The 13,958-nt window shown below is 41.9% G+C and overlaps 2 protein-coding genes across 2 annotated transcripts in view; one reads left to right on the top strand and one right to left on the bottom strand.

The window, feature by feature from the left end:
* LOC134225234 (ceramide synthase 6) overlaps positions 1-9,404 on the top strand; it is a 52,402-nt gene extending 42,998 nt beyond the window's left edge. The window contains exons 3-5 of the mRNA XM_062705129.1: positions 811-1,254; positions 1,319-1,579; positions 5,973-9,404. Coding sequence (XP_062561113.1) covers positions 811-1,254; positions 1,319-1,579; positions 5,973-6,134 — 867 coding nt within the window. The 3' untranslated portion in view covers positions 6,135-9,404. The remainder of the gene's footprint in view (positions 1-810; positions 1,255-1,318; positions 1,580-5,972) is intronic.
* Positions 9,405-12,691: 3,287 nt separating this feature from the next.
* LOC134226035 (autophagy-related protein 9A) overlaps positions 12,692-13,958 on the bottom strand; it is a 33,913-nt gene continuing 32,646 nt past the window's right edge. The window contains exon 14 of the mRNA XM_062706550.1: positions 12,692-13,354. Coding sequence (XP_062562534.1) covers positions 13,163-13,354 — 192 coding nt within the window. The 3' untranslated portion in view covers positions 12,692-13,162. The remainder of the gene's footprint in view (positions 13,355-13,958) is intronic.

Raw genomic sequence — 13,958 nt, 5'->3', positions numbered from 1 at the left:
TAAAGAAAATTTTACCGTTCACACTTAATTTTCATTTCTGCAGCTCGGCAAAAATCCGCACAGCCGTGCGCCAGCAAAATAAAAAACTGATATTTCAGTAAAAATGACGTTTGTTAGCTGATTTTCTGCAAAATATTTGCTGATTTTCAGCAATTTTGACAGAAATCTCAGCAAAAACATGTTTGCTGGGGCACGGCTGTGCGAATCTCGGTAAAAGTTCAACATTTTGCTGAAATCCCGGTAAAAAAAAATTAAGTGTGTTGGAATTGCTTTGAGCATTATTCCATAAACGGTGTTTGTCGGTGGATTTTTGCGAGTTAGAATTTGAAGATCAGCTCTCAACAAATTCCTTTGCTGGCCATTGCACTGGAGAGGCAAGTAGGCAGCAATAAAAGAGAATTATACAAAATTTGTTTCAACAGAAACTCCAAAGCTTTCGAAAAGTTAAGCGAGATTTTATGTATGAAACGTCTACTTATGACAATGGCGACCCCACCACAGGCTATCAAGACGATCATTACTGTAGATAAAGTAATTTGGATCTCTTTTGATGGAGAGTCCAGTTTTAAAATAAGTTTCAGTAATGATGGAATGTGCACATTATGAGTTGAATAATTTATCTTTCTTACCCTTTCAAGAGCGGGCATTCCAATTTAAAATTTTCAAAACATTATTTGGATTTATTAAAACGAAGTTCAATAACAATTAGTTGAGTCAATTTGATACCAACCTGAACAGCTCCAGTTTTAGTATTTGCTTCAAAATAGAATACAATGATTCAGTAAAGCGATTTATTCCATTTCCTTGCAGACCGTCAATCTAACCAAGCAAACCGACTTGAGCGAACGACAAATCGAACGGTGGTGGCGCCGGCGGAGAGCGCAAGACAAACCAACCACGCTGGTGAAATTCTGCGAGAACTCGTGGCGATGCATCTACTACACGTACAGCTTCATCTTCGGGTGCATCGTCATGTGGGACAAACCGTGGCTGTGGGACATCAAGAACTGCTGGTACGGTTACCCACACCAATCGGTTACCAATGACATCTGGTGGTACTACATGATCTCGATGGCCTTCTACTGGTCCCTGACCGCATCGCAGTTCGTCGACGTCAAGCGGAAGGACTTCTGGCAGATGTTCGTCCACCATATGATCACCATCGTACTGATAGCGCTGAGCTGGGTGTGCAACCTGCATCGGGTTGGTTCGCTGGTGCTTCTGGTGCATGACTGTGCTGATATTTTCTTGGAGGTGACTATCTCGGTTACTATAATCGGTTCTTATATTTCAGTTTTATAAATTTGGTTTATTGCAGGCTGCCAAGATTACAAAGTACGCCCAGTATCAGAAGGTGTGCGATACCATCTTTGCCGTCTTCACGGTGGTGTGGATCGTCACCCGCTTGGTGCTGTACCCACGCATTATCTACAGCTCTTCGGTGGAGGCGCCCAGCATATTGCCCATGTTCCCCGCTTACTACATTTTCAACACGTTGTTGATTCTGCTGCTCGTATTACACATTGGCTGGACGTATCTAATCATCCAAATCGCCGTGAAGGCAATTCGGTCGGGGCAGGTGAGTCAATGTTGCTTTTGAATTCGTAAAAAATATCGGCAGTAACTCTTATCAACGGTGGTACGCTTCCAATAAAAAAATGTCCATTTTGAATAAATTTTAGCATGTCGATGCGTCACCTCGTTGTTTTACTTTTATAAGTTCATAGTACCGTGATGTGCCTCAATTTCACGCGTGCCCTAACTTCGCGCATTATAATTTCTTTAAAGGTTCCTTGACAATAAAAAAAATCGGGAGATTTACAAAATGTTATTGTTGTTGTTCAAGAAATAATTTGAAAACAAAATTTGGTTTAGTACACAAATTAAAATTATTTCAATTTAGCCCTCCCATCGACCGCCATATTTGCTTGTGCTTAGCACAGAGACACGACCTAAGTAAACAACAGATTTTACTGTCCAAAATAGCTAATTTTGTAAAATTTTGTATTCATTATGCTCCATTGGATATGTTTATTCGTCATTACTATTGAGAAGTATAAAATTTTATGTATTTTGTATTTTTTCAGGCTTTAGTTTTGTGCACGAAATTAGGCATATGAGAGTAATAAGTGGGTCAAATTTTTTTTTGTTGTTTTGTAGTTTCATTTGCAATAATCTAACATGTTTCGTTAGCAATATTTTATTTATTTATCATCAGACTAAGGCCGGAGTGGCCTGTGCTGCACATAAAAGACTTCTCCATTCAGCTCGGTTCAAGGCTGCACTTCGCCAACCACGCAGTCTGCGGAGGGTCCGCAAGTCGTCCTCCACCTGATCGATCCACCTTGCCCGCTGTGCACCTCGCCTTCTTGTTCCCGTCGGATCGTTGTCGAGAACCATTTTCACCGGATTACTGTCCGACATTCTGGCTACGTGCCCGGCCCACCGCAGTCTTCCGATTTTCGCGGTGTGAACGATGGATGGTTCTCCCAACAGCTGATGCAATTCGTGGTTCATTCGCCTCCTCCACGTACCGTCCGCCATCTGCACCCCACCATAGATGGTACGCAACACTTTCCTTTCGAAAACTCCCAGTGCGCGTTGGTCCTCCACGAGCATCGTCCAGGTCTCGTGTCCGTAGAGAACTACCGGTCTTATAAGCGTTTTGTAGATAGTCAGTTTGGTACGGGCGCGAACTCTACTCGATCGGAGCGTCTTGCGGAGTCCAAAGTACGTACGATTTCCAGCCACTATGCGTCTCCGAATTTCTCTGCTGGTATCGTTATCGGCGGTCACCAGTGAGCCCAAGTACACGAATTCTTCAACCACCTCGATTTCGTCACCACCGATAGAAACTCGTGGTGGGTGGCTCACATTGACCTCTCTTGAGCCTCTTCCTATCATGTACTTCGTCTTCGACGTGTTGATGACTAATCCAATCCGTTTAGCTTCGCTTTTCAGTCTGATGTAGGCTTCCTCCATCCTCTCAAAGTTACGTGCCATGATATCAATGTCGTCGGCGAAACCAAATAACTGGACGGACTTAGTGAAAATCGTACCACTCGTGTCAATCCCTGCCCTTCGTATTACTCCCTCCAAAGCGATGTTGAATAGCAGACACGAAAGACCATCACCTTGCCGTAACCCTCTACGGGTTTCGAAGGGACTCGAGAATGCCCCTGAAACTCGAACTACGCACATCACCCGATCCATCGTCGCCTTGATCAACCGTATCAGTTTATCCGGAAATCCGTTTTCGTGCATTAGCTGCCATAGCTGGTCCCGATCGATTGTATCATATGCGGCTTTGAAGTCGATAAATAGATGATGTGTGGGCACGTTGTATTCGCGGCATTTCTGCAATACCTGATGTATGGCGAACACCTGGTCTGTGGTAGAGCGTTCACCCATAAATCCCGCCTGGTACTGCCCCACGAACTCTCTTGCAATTGGTGTTAGTCGACGGCATAAAATTTGGGAGAGTACCTTGTAGGCGGCGTTCAGCAATGTGATTGCGCGGTAGTTGCTACAATCCAGCTTATCGCCCTTTTTGTAGATGGGACACACGACACCTTCCATCCACTCCTGCGGCAGAACCTCATCCTCCCAAACCTTGGTAATCACCCAATGCAGCGCTCTAGCCAATGCTTCACCACCGTGTTTAAACAGCTCTCCTGGTAGTTGGTCAACTCCAGGGGCTTTGTTGTTTTTCAGCCGGCCGATCTCCTCCTGGATTTCCTGGAGATTCGGAGCCGGAAGTCGCATGTCCTGCGCGCGTGCTCCTAGGTTCATTACCATACCGGCACCGTTGTCTGCCATATCGCCATTCAGGTGCTCTTCGTAGTGCTGCCGCCACCTTTGGATCACCTCACGCTCGTTCGTAAGAAGGTTCCCGTTTATGTCCTTACACATATCGGGCTGTGGCACGTGGCCCTTACGTGAACGGTTCAACTTCTCATAGAACTTTCGTGCGTTATTAGCGCGGTACAGTTCCTCCGTCTCTTCACGGTCTCGATCTTCCTGCTGGCGCTTTTTCCTCCGGAAAATCGAGTTTTGTCTGTTCCGCGCCCGTTTGTATCGTGCCTCGTTCGCCCTCGTGCGGTGTTGCAGCAATCTCGCCCATGCTGCATTCTTCTCCTCAACTAACTGCTCACATTCGCCGTCATACCAGTCGTTTCTCTGATCCGGAGCCACCGTGCCTAGTGCAGCGGTTGCGGTGCTTCCAATGGCGGATCGAATATCTCTCCAGCCATCTTCAAGAGATGTTGCGCCTAGCTGCTCTTCCGTTGGGAGAGCCACTTCCAGCTGCTGCGCGTAGTCTTGGGCTAGTCTACCGTCTTGTAGCCGCCCAATGTTAAGCCGCGGCGGACGACTCCGACGCGTGTTGATCACCGTCGAGAGTTTTGAGCGCAGACATACTGCGACGAGGTAGTGGTAGGATTCAATATTCGCACTGCGGTAAGTGCGTACGTTCGTGATGTCGGAGAAGAATTTACCGTCGATTAGAACGTGGTCGATTTGGTTTTCCGTTACTTGATTAGGTGATTTCCATGTGGCCTTGTGGATATTCTTACGGGGGAAGAAAGTGCTTCGGACTACCATTCCGCGGGAGGCTGCAAAGTTTATGCATCGTTGGCCGTTGTCGTTCGATACGGTATGCAGACTATCCGGTCCGATGACCGGTCTATACATTTCCTCCTTCCTACCTGAGCGTTCATGTCACCGATGACGATTTTGACGTCCCGCAGTGGGCATCCATCGTATGTCTGCTCCAGCTGCGCATAGAACGCTTCTTTCTCGTCGTCGGATCTCCCTTCGTGTGGGCAGTGCACGTTGATGATGCTATAGTTGAAGAAACGGCCTTTAATCCTCAGCTTGCACATCCTTGCGTTGATTGGCTGCCACCCAATCACGCGTTGGCGCATCTTTCCCAGCACTATGAAGCCGGTTCCCAGCTCGTTGGTGGTGCCACAGCTTTGGTAGAAGGTAGCCGCTCGATGCCCGCTTTTCCACACTTTCTGTCCTGTCCAGCAGATTTCCTGCAGCGCTACGACATCGAAGTTGCGGGGATGTAATTCATCGTAGATTATCCTGTCGCAACCTGCGAAGCCTAGCGACTTGCAGTTCCATGTTCCAAGCTTCCAATCGTGATCCTTTATTCGTCGCCTAGGTCGTTGCCGATTGTATCGAGTCGTATTATCTTCTATGTTGTTCGTAATGGTTGTTTTTAAAGGCGGCTTATTGGGCCTGCGCAAACCTCCTGTCTCGTCGGAGGGCCGTCGTGTCAGGGCTGTTTAGCGTCCCACCTAACACCAGGACTTGGGCTCCAGGCACACGGTCGCTTTGGCGGAGCCTACTTGCGGATTCATGCAGCTTTTTATAGAGGTTTAACAGGGCCCACTGTCAAACCCCACCACATCCTAGGCAGGCGCCACAACTCGCAGATGGCCTGGGGAGGGATCGTCAAGCCCTTGGACATAGTCCCTGCTGCCCCCAACGTTAGCAATATGATGCACAGGAATTGTCAGTTTTACACTGATTAGAACTCGAAGAGTTCATTTCATATGCTTTGCATCTAAAAATATGGTTCATATTACGGAAAGCAACGATATATTAGGAATTATGACTTGTGTGAATTAAAAATCATAAAGTAAAATCTAAGCAAAGTTCCAGGGTCCAAATATAGGGGCATACCATTCCGACTAAAAAATGGGTACTGACGGGTGTTTAATACCGTTTCAACTTTGTCAGATCTTAAGTGCGCGAAATTAGGGTACTTCACGGTACCTTGGGTCGAAAATGAATCGGAAAAAATGTGTTTTCTGCCTTTCTCGTATTTTTTTAGCAGTGCTAGTCTAGCATAACTGGTTTATTGCCACACATAGTCAAGTTTATTTATTACCACCGCGCTTCGGAGGTCCTAATCCCTTAACTTTACTAAAATTGGTTTTCTGATGTGGTATTTTTTGCAGATGGAAGGTGACGTTCGGTCAAGCTCCAGTGATGAACTGTCCGACAGTTCGGAAAATGCCCGGCCTATCGTAGCCAACGGCACTCCAAAGAAGCAAACGAGGCCTTCCCCGTTGAAGAAGGCCGGGTCGAAGCCATCTTCCCCGAAAAAGATAAGCAAATAGGCATCCTTTTAGTAACCACTTCTGACGGACACTGCAGCTGGAAAATATCCTATAACTATAGAACTGGAATAAGCTAAATAGATAGAAAAGGGACTTGTATTTGCTGTGCATGCGGATCTCTAGTTAAAGAAAGTGTACGCGATTTATTTAGGGAAGAGAAATAAAAAAACCGAAGAAATATTCTAAGGTTTAATGAACAAAATAGAGATAGGTGAGTTTGTGGAAGAAGTGTGAAGTGCGAATTCTAACTACTGCTGCATGTGTCTAGGATAAATCACTGGAAACATATTTTAGAATCGTCTTTTGCTATGGATATATTATACCTATTTATTAATTTAGAAAGAGAGCTAATCCGAAGTGCAGCGATGAAACCGAACATGGGAACTATTTTATTCGGTCTTTGTGGACATGGTTCACGGTTAAAGTTTTTTCGTGGTAATCTCTATGAATGGAGATAATCAAAATAACAGATAGTGTGCAAAACATAGTCAGCTAGCGAAAGAGAACGTTAAATATCGAGGCGAAGACTTGATAAAACTGTCCTAGACAATTCAACCTTAACTACCATTCTATCTACTTTTGCTATTATATCACACAACAACATTCCCGGTCTCGGATGTTAGTTCTCGTTTACGTACGTACCAAGACATCATCGTTAGTAATGTTCATTTTTCTTATGAAGAATTGTCTGGAAATTGTGTAGCGGCTTGTATTTGCCACAAGTCCTAACGACAAGAAATACTCTTCAGGAATCAATCAAAGGTAAATCACGCTTACGAGCTTCATACACCATTAAACAACCAACAGATATAGTCCAATTGAAATCGAAGCCCGTAATGTAAGTAAATAAACAATCAACGTTTTGCTCTGTGTTCCGGAATTATTAGCAAGTTGAACGTTAAACAACACTCCTATTTCATCGTCTTTCCTTTTGTGCAAAAAATTGAAATGGGAAGTTGTAAATTCATTGAAATGTTCATCTCCTGCATTAATGGACCAATTTCAACCTTTCAGTTTTATTAAAGGATATTTGATTCTCACCTTCTTTTCACTATTAGCTTTCATGAAGGATTTCAAATAGTTCAACGACGACGATTTCTACTTAGCGATTAGTTGTAATCTTGCTAAGAGAAGTACGAACCTTACTATTTTTATACTTAACGAGTAGTTTTTATTAGTTTTTGTTTAAAGAAATGCAAGACTACGTCAATTATTGGCTACATGATTTTAATTACCTATGTATACAAAAAAATATCTTTGAGGAATATCAAAAATTGTTCTTAAAGAATGTTGCATACATTTTATCATTAGATTCTTTAAGAGATTCAGAATCGTATTGTGATTTTTAATATTTATTCAGCGAATCCGGGCTTTTCTTTAGAAATTTATATTTTTGTCAGGAATAAATTTATGGATTTTCTTTAGCATTTTTCCTCATAATTGTGTACAGCTCTTTTGAGCATATTGTTGTTGGAGTTCTTCCAGAGATTTCCACAGGTTTTTTTTTCTCCAGCGTTTGCTGCAGCGAATCCTTCTACAAATATTTTTTTTTAATTTCTTCGTGTTTTGTTAAACCGATCCAAATATTTTAAAACTATTATGTCTCCCCCTCCCTCGGTTTTTTTTACCCAAAAATAATAATTTGAAGGGGTAACAATTAAAGTTTCGGAAATTTTTTAAGAATTTTCAAAACATTCTTTACCAAATCCGAGGAGTTTTTTATTTTTTATTTTTATATTATTTTTTTTAATTTTCCAACCCCTCCCTCTTGACGTTTCGAGGAGCAGTAGGACGTATTTTCTATTAAAGATTTGTAACGGTCCAATCGATTTATTTTAAAACTTATCTATGGGTCCTTTCATTTTTTTAAAATAATTCCTGCATTCCTGTCAAAAAATGTATCTTGTTTTATTGTCTCAATCGATTCCTTGGCTTATTTAAGATCAACTTTTCCAAAGAATACATATTTTTTAAGCCTCTAACTATTTTTAAAATCGAAAACAAAAACCGAAAAAGTGCGGCACGTGTGAACCGGCCTGAAAAATACAGATGTTCGTTCAAAATTAGGCTAATCTTAAAAAAAAACAGCACTTTTTCGATTTTTGTTTTAAATTTTAAAAATACTTAGAGGCGTCAAAAAATATGGGTTCTTTGGAAAAATTGACCTTGCCAAAGAATCGATTGAGCGAATAAAAATTGTTGACGGGAAAGGTCAATTGTTTCGCTTTTGTTTAAAATTGGTTCTGAAACGCAAGAGATGTAAACATTTAATGGTTTTATGATTGCGCATATTGGTAGCGGATGCACCAAATTGGAGGCACAAAACATAGTTCGTATGAAAACTACGATTTTGTATCCGTTGTACATTTTAAGCTATGTGTATTAAAACCCGACATTTGGATCCCCTACCAAGTTACCCTCATAGTTCCCAGAACAAAGTTTGTATAGCATAACCAATTTACCATCCGGAAGTAAATGTATAAACATATTTATGTTCAGATGAACAGTCACACAAAACATGATAATATTATCATCAACAAATACCTACTCCATTGCGAAGAATGCCTTTTAAATAACAATACTAAGATGTTGTGTTTTCTGTTTTATTATGTTAGTTCGTCAAAAAAACTATTGTTAATTTTGCCTCAGCTACTTCAAAGCTACGTCACATATTTTATTGCCTTCCAAAGAAACAAAGAAATCATGCTAGAAACCATTTAGAAGTAAGATTGGAAACAAATATGGCGAAACCTTTGGCGTTTTCAGCAGTAAAATCGTGTAAGGTGTAGTTTTAATCAAATTATGGTGAATTTGTTTTCAGAGTACCAGCCTAGTGACTAATGGTTAGGACTTTGTAATAAACGTAAGCGTTAGGTTAAATAATGGAATATAGATAAAACAAAAAAACGGTCGCTTTTCGGATGCTAATAAAGCATTCTCCAGTAGGTGCAGCTTACACAGGTTCTGCATTTAGGCCCACGCAAGGTGAACTAGGCGATGCGAAAGACGTATTTTGAGTTTTTAAAAAAGTTGCCGTTTATCCATGCTATATTATTTCGTTTTTTTTTTGTTAGAATCATTATCACTGTAATGCTTATATAAATGGTAAGATTACTAAAAGAAATGGTGTTCACTTTTGTTTGTCCGTTCAAAGCATAATCATCACCTTTTGTACATTGGTTACAAATCTAGGTCCGGTCCAAAATGTTAATTTTTTAGAGAGATTTCAAAAGTGATTAATCTTATAAAACCATTCACTAAATAACTGTATTTTTGTAGTTTCTGTTCGATGACAGCCTCAATCATGTTGGCCGGAGAAGGGAACTCCCTCACAAAGAAACAACTAGAGTTTCCTTTCACTCCACGGCAGGCTACTGACTGATACACTGCCAGCAGCTGCAGTTCTCTTTTATTCAACAATAGGTACCGTGACCTGCCCTAATTCCGCGCATCGCCTAATACCGTGGTTTTCATCAAAAATCAGAACCTGGCTATCATGGACATGGTTTTATTTGGTGGAATGGTTAAACATATTATGTTTGAACATTTCACCAAATAATGTGATATCCATGATAGCCAGGTTCTGATTTGTTTATGAAAACCACGGTATTAGGCGATGCGCGGAATAAGGGCAGGTCACGGTATATGCAATACATCCATAACAATATTCCATAATCTACCCAAGAGAAACTACAACCAACTGGCGCCTGCTTCCTAACCATCTTCGATCTACAGCGAAGCGTCGCACACTACCCGATATTCCAACAAATCATTGGTAGAACTGAGATATTTGAGAAAAACGCTTTATAATCACTTCTTTGTAAAGCTAGCATGCAACAATACGTTTACTGCCGGTGGACGCATAATTTCCCATGTCCACGACAATTGTTGTAAATGAGTAACCTTCGACCACAACAAATTCGCCTTTTGTGTCGTTCCGTATTTCGTACTTTTTTTTTAAAGTGGACTCTATCGACGAACGGCACTGCCGTATATCCAGGGCGGAAAAAAGAGACAGCAAGACATACGATGCTGTTCTGTCGTATGCGCGTTGTTCAGTAAAGCATAACTTCCGCCGCTAGGTTCGCTAGCATTCCAAAATTATTGAAGAACCACAAGTAAAGATGCCTATATGTTATGTGAGTTTAGGATCATGTGGGAAATCAATAACTAAGTATTTTAGTAAATTTGGGAATTTCCAGTTACCGCACAGCTTCTGAGACGCGCAGACGTGTTTCCGATTGCGCTCTTGAAAAGTCAAGTGATGGATTACAGTGGTTAAAGTTCGATACCGCCTGTGCCGCGTTGCGCGTTTTAGTAATCCGCGATGAGGCGAGAAAATACCTTTCGTACTGACTATTCGAGTTTCCCGGTAGCCGCACGATACTTGGCCTGAATAAAGAAAAAGTGTTGAGACTACAGTCCCACAGAGGTGACCAGTGTGCGTTCGTTAAGGTGATTATAGAATGAAGCCCGTGGTGAATTTCAAATTCACCACACGCTTATTTACATACATTTCCAAAAGCCCAAATCTGGCGTAATAGTTTTCGTACAGTGCCGAAGCTCAAATTATGATTGTTCAGCATAACTAAGCAAACGATCTTCCATTATTTCAGCCTCACACGCGTTATGGTTCTTTCATCTCGTGATCTTGAAAAAAATATTGGAAAAGCACGTTGTTTACAAAATGGCCGATTTCTGGCTTCATTCTATAATCACCTTAAGGTTGATAAACAACGAATAGTGCAAGAACATAATGAGAAGCATGAAGTGGAGGGAAGAATTACATCCTTCGCATCACCATAGAAAGTGGATGTGTAGAAGTTAAAGTACACGAACTGCCAGAAACGTCCCCGAAGAAAAAATCGTTCAATTTTTGATTGTGTTCGATGAACTGTTCGCTGCGAGAGCTGACATGGGGAGATGGGTTTGATTTCGGTGGAATACCGCTCGGCACGAACATGGATTTCCGGATAAACTGACACGGTTGATCAAAGCGACGATGTGCGTAGTTCGAGATTCAGGGGCATTCTCGAGTCCCTTCGAAACGCGCAGAGGGTTACGACAAGGTGATGGTTTTTCGTGTCTGCTATTCAACATCGCTTTGGATGGGTTAATACGAAGAGCAGGGATTAACACGAGTGGTACAATTTTCAATAAGTCCGTCCAGCTATTTGGCTTCGCCGACGACATTGATATTATGGCACGTAACTTTGAGAAGATGGAGGAAGCCTACATCAGACTGAAGAGGGAAGCTAAGCGGATCGGACTAGTCAGCAACACGTTGAAGACGAAGTACATGATAGGAAGAGGTTCAAGATCATCCATCCGACTTGAAAGATCATCCATCCTGATCGAAGGGGTCACCCTCGGGGTCATCGTGTTTACATCCAACGATTTGGTTTTGTTGACGTTGATGACTAAACCTGCCGAAGAGTAGCGCTCGGCAAGACCGTTGAGCTTATTCTGCATATCAGTGCGCCGTTGAGCGAGGAGTGGCCGATGATTTTCTCAGGAACACCCTTGCGTCTCAGGGCGCCCCACCTATTATCGTGATTGAGACGGTCGAGAGCTTTTTTTCCAGAATGATACGGAGCGAGACAATATAGTCCACACAGGATTTTCCGGCCCCCGCCGGAAGGTTAGGAGGTTAGGATAACTTTGCATAGAACTTTGAGAATAGTACACAGCAACATAATGCCTCGCCAGTTATCGCATACAGTCAGGTCACCCTTTTTGGGCACCTTCACTAAGATACCTTGCATCCAGTCGACCGAGAAAGCTGCGGTATCCCAGATATTACGAAATAAACGATGCAGTAGTTGAGTGGATGTCATGGGGTCAGTTTTGAGCATCTCGGAAGAATAAAACAGGACGAAAGAAGGAAAAAAGGAAGAACGAATAAGGAAGAAAGTAGAAGGAAGAAAGAAAAGAGAGAAAGGGACAATTTTAAAAAGAAAGATGGAACTAGGAAAAGGAAGATAGAAGAAGGCAGAAAAGAAGAAAAACAAAAAAGGGAGCTTGAGCTTGATTGACTGCTCGTAGTTGCTACTCCATTATGACCAGATCAGCTGTTCTTGCACAGGGAACCAACAGACGTTTGCTTGGGACTAGCACACATCTTCAATGTACAAGTACTGGTGATCTCATTTGTTAGGTCATACTGGCGCCTGCCACGTCAGAATGCAAAATGAAAATGAATGAAAAACAAAAAAGGGAGAAGGAAAAAGGAAGAAAACAACAAGGAAAAGGAAGAAGTAAGAATAAAAAAGAAAGAATGATATTCTATATATTTTCTGGGAAACGGTACATTCTGGGGAATTGAATTCCGGGGTATGGTTTTCTCGGGAATAGTATAGCACCAACTCTGATTGTGGTAGAAGGGAGCCTAGGATCTGGAAACTTTACATGCTTGGAGAGACTGGAGAAACATTGCCCAAAAACGGAAGGAGTTTGACATCTACGCTGTAGCCGTACTGGTAACCAGTTTGGTACCTCTTTTCAAATTCTTTTGATCAGTGTCATATTTCTTCCATAAAATGAAACTCAAAAGTCGATTAACTTGAAAATATTTTAATCTCCTGATTTTGTAGTCGTAAATATTTACAGAAAATATCCAGCTTGGTATAGTGTCAGTAGTCTGCCTTTTTACAAACATAAGTACCAATAAAACTTTATCAAACCGGTTTTATTGCAATACGCGAACTTCAGCGTATGACTATTATTTCAATGAATTTGAAAAAAGTAGTTTCGTCAAAAATATGAATAAAATGAGTTCCTACTTAAAATTAGTGATTCGAACGTGTGCTCTGGTTTCACTTCCTTGAAAACACTTGGGTGCCTGATTCCATTGTGGAGGACATAGCTACCAGTGAACACATACACTCACATCCACTCTTACGTCGTAGGGCAACACACTGGGGACAACCTCTACCCCCGAGGGACAGGCCTCAACTCATATCACTTTGCCTAAAAAACTTGTGGAACTATAACGTTATATCCTATCGTTAGACCCACTCGGCGTTTTGCTATGACTTTTTGCTTCCGAGTAGCGGCGTCCGCTCGGCCGCCGATGTGGAACTTGATGCGGCTGCCGCTGTCGCTGAACCAGACCCGCTGGTAGAGGGAAACACAACCGATGGGGACTGCTGCTGGTGGGGTCGTTGCCACAGCTGCCGTTGGGCTGCCTCGGTTCGAAGACTGCCACCGCGACGTCGCATCTGGAATAAAAAATCGAAAAAAATCGAAACAATTTAAATCAATGTACAAAATAGAAGCGTTTGAATATAATCTTTGATAATAAAATTTTAATATTTTGGACTTTAAAAAGATTTAAGAAATTTAAAAATATTGTCGAGAACCGTTTTTTTTTGTTGGGGCGTAGAACCACTGCGTCCATTGAGTTGAACTTTTGTGGTATACCCCTGATTACTATTAACTATTCGCATCTTCTAGGTTGATCATCATTTGTCAAGTAAACAACCTAAGACGCGTCTTTTCCCAGTCCGGTATAATTGAGTTAATAAAACTCACTACCTTTCCAGGATTTGCAGTCCAAATATCTCCTGGTTGCATAAAGCCACTATTTAGAAATTTAGATATACCCTTGTACAATGCATCACAACTGCAAAGCAGATGTTCTGAGGTTTCACGTTCCATGTTACAGAAACGACAGATATCATTCTGAATCTGGCCAATATTTTTCAAGTGATATCTGCTCGGGCAGTGCCCGGTTATTAGGTCAGTGAAGGTACAAAGAGCTCTTTTGCTGACCTCTAAGAGCTTTTCGGTTACTTTAACATTGGGAATTATAAATCTCTTTGC

This window comes from Armigeres subalbatus, chromosome 3, assembly GCF_024139115.2.
Source record: "Armigeres subalbatus isolate Guangzhou_Male chromosome 3, GZ_Asu_2, whole genome shotgun sequence".
In the NCBI taxonomy this organism is placed as follows: domain Eukaryota; kingdom Metazoa; phylum Arthropoda; class Insecta; order Diptera; family Culicidae; genus Armigeres; species Armigeres subalbatus.
This window is presented reverse-complemented; position numbering and strand designations above follow the sequence as displayed.